The sequence below is a fragment of the Opisthorchis viverrini genome (assembly GCF_000715545.1).
Source record: "Opisthorchis viverrini unplaced genomic scaffold opera_v5_315, whole genome shotgun sequence".
Taxonomy (NCBI): Eukaryota; Metazoa; Platyhelminthes; class Trematoda; order Opisthorchiida; family Opisthorchiidae; genus Opisthorchis; species Opisthorchis viverrini.
This window is the reverse complement of record NW_008751965.1, coordinates 499,064-500,350: the sequence shown is the minus strand read 5'-3', so window position 1 is coordinate 500,350 and position 1,287 is coordinate 499,064. Positions and strand designations below refer to the sequence as shown.

At 42.8% G+C, this 1,287-nt stretch overlaps 1 protein-coding gene across 1 annotated transcript in view; it reads right to left on the bottom strand.

Annotated features, from left to right (window-relative positions):
- The window catches only part of T265_09828 (hypothetical protein), a gene marked incomplete at both ends in the record, with an annotated part of 20,531 nt that overhangs the window by 9,827 nt on the left and 9,417 nt on the right, over positions 1 to 1,287 (bottom strand). The window contains 2 exons of the mRNA XM_009176014.1: positions 148 to 261; positions 524 to 649. Of these exons, the coding sequence (XP_009174278.1) occupies positions 148 to 261; positions 524 to 649 (240 nt within the window). The remainder of the gene's footprint in view (positions 1 to 147; positions 262 to 523; positions 650 to 1,287) is intronic.

Genomic DNA, 1,287 nt, shown 5'->3' with positions numbered 1-1,287 from the left:
TACTGGACGTTTAACTAACAGTAATCTTGAGACTGAGGCTTGCCTTTCGTGACGCCATGGGTGAATGCGTTGGCCAGTAATTATTGCATCACGAGATCAACTTGCCTGCTGGATTGTGAAGCAGTGCGCCCGGAATTGATCGAATACTGCCTTGAAACACATGAGCTCATCCCTCTTGGATAAACCCTTTATCGTTGGCTTATGGTGGGTTGTCACATCCACGTCGATGTCGCGAAACATTTCCCCTACGATGTGGTCAAGCTGACAGATGCGAAGAGAATAATTGTGGAAGATTATAGATACACCAAAAAGATTTCTCGCACATCTAAACGAATCACGTTAGATTTATGGGTGGCGTCAAGGAACGACCAATAAAATATTGGACTGATGACTTTTACCTGCTCCTATGTATCCTCCATAACCATTCTTTACCACACAAAGAGACTCTTACCTAAAATGGTCTTATATCGGACACTCAGATTCCTTATTGAGGTCAACTGGATAAGGAAATGAAAACACGAACCTGAAGTGCACGGTTCAGCCTTCGCCAAGCGGCTTCATGTTCCTCCTCGGTTTCGGCCTCCATCAAGCGTCGAGAGTTTGATAACAAATGTGCCTGGGAAGGGGGCTTTCTATCTACATCATTCGGCTGGAACCAAGAAAACAATTGAACAACGCGTATTGTTAACGCGAGCTCTCTCGATGGTGATTGGAAGAATTGTCTTAATGGACTACTCGCAATTAAGAAGAAATTACAAAAAAACACTCGGTTGCCAGGGTAACGCAAATTACTGAAGTACTTCGTTCTCCTGTTCATCAGTTTGGAGTACGTAGAACACCACTAAAAGTTTTATGGATTTTGCTGAATATAGAGGCGTTAATTCTCACGTGTAGTTTTATGCCGCGAACAAATCCAACCAAACTTGTTGATGAAACAACGATCCCACTGGAGAATTACCTAGCACCTTGAGCTTAGCAGGTGGTCAGTGGTAAAAAACTCGGTTCCGTCAGAGGGTGTAACTTTGATCCACGAATAATTCCAACCGGTTAAACGCTTGTCTGTTGGACTGATAGGTTTTCAACATCAGCTCGATTATCACTGACCATGCTACAGGCAATTATCAGACGTTACATGTGTTTGATATACGATTTGCTCGCTCCGCTCTGAATATGCAGACTGACCGCCATTCATTTAAATGCGTGGCTAACTATGAATTTGTCTGTCAGTTTCTATATCTGTTGGTCTGACTGCTGCTTATCTATCTATCTATCTATCTATCTATCTAT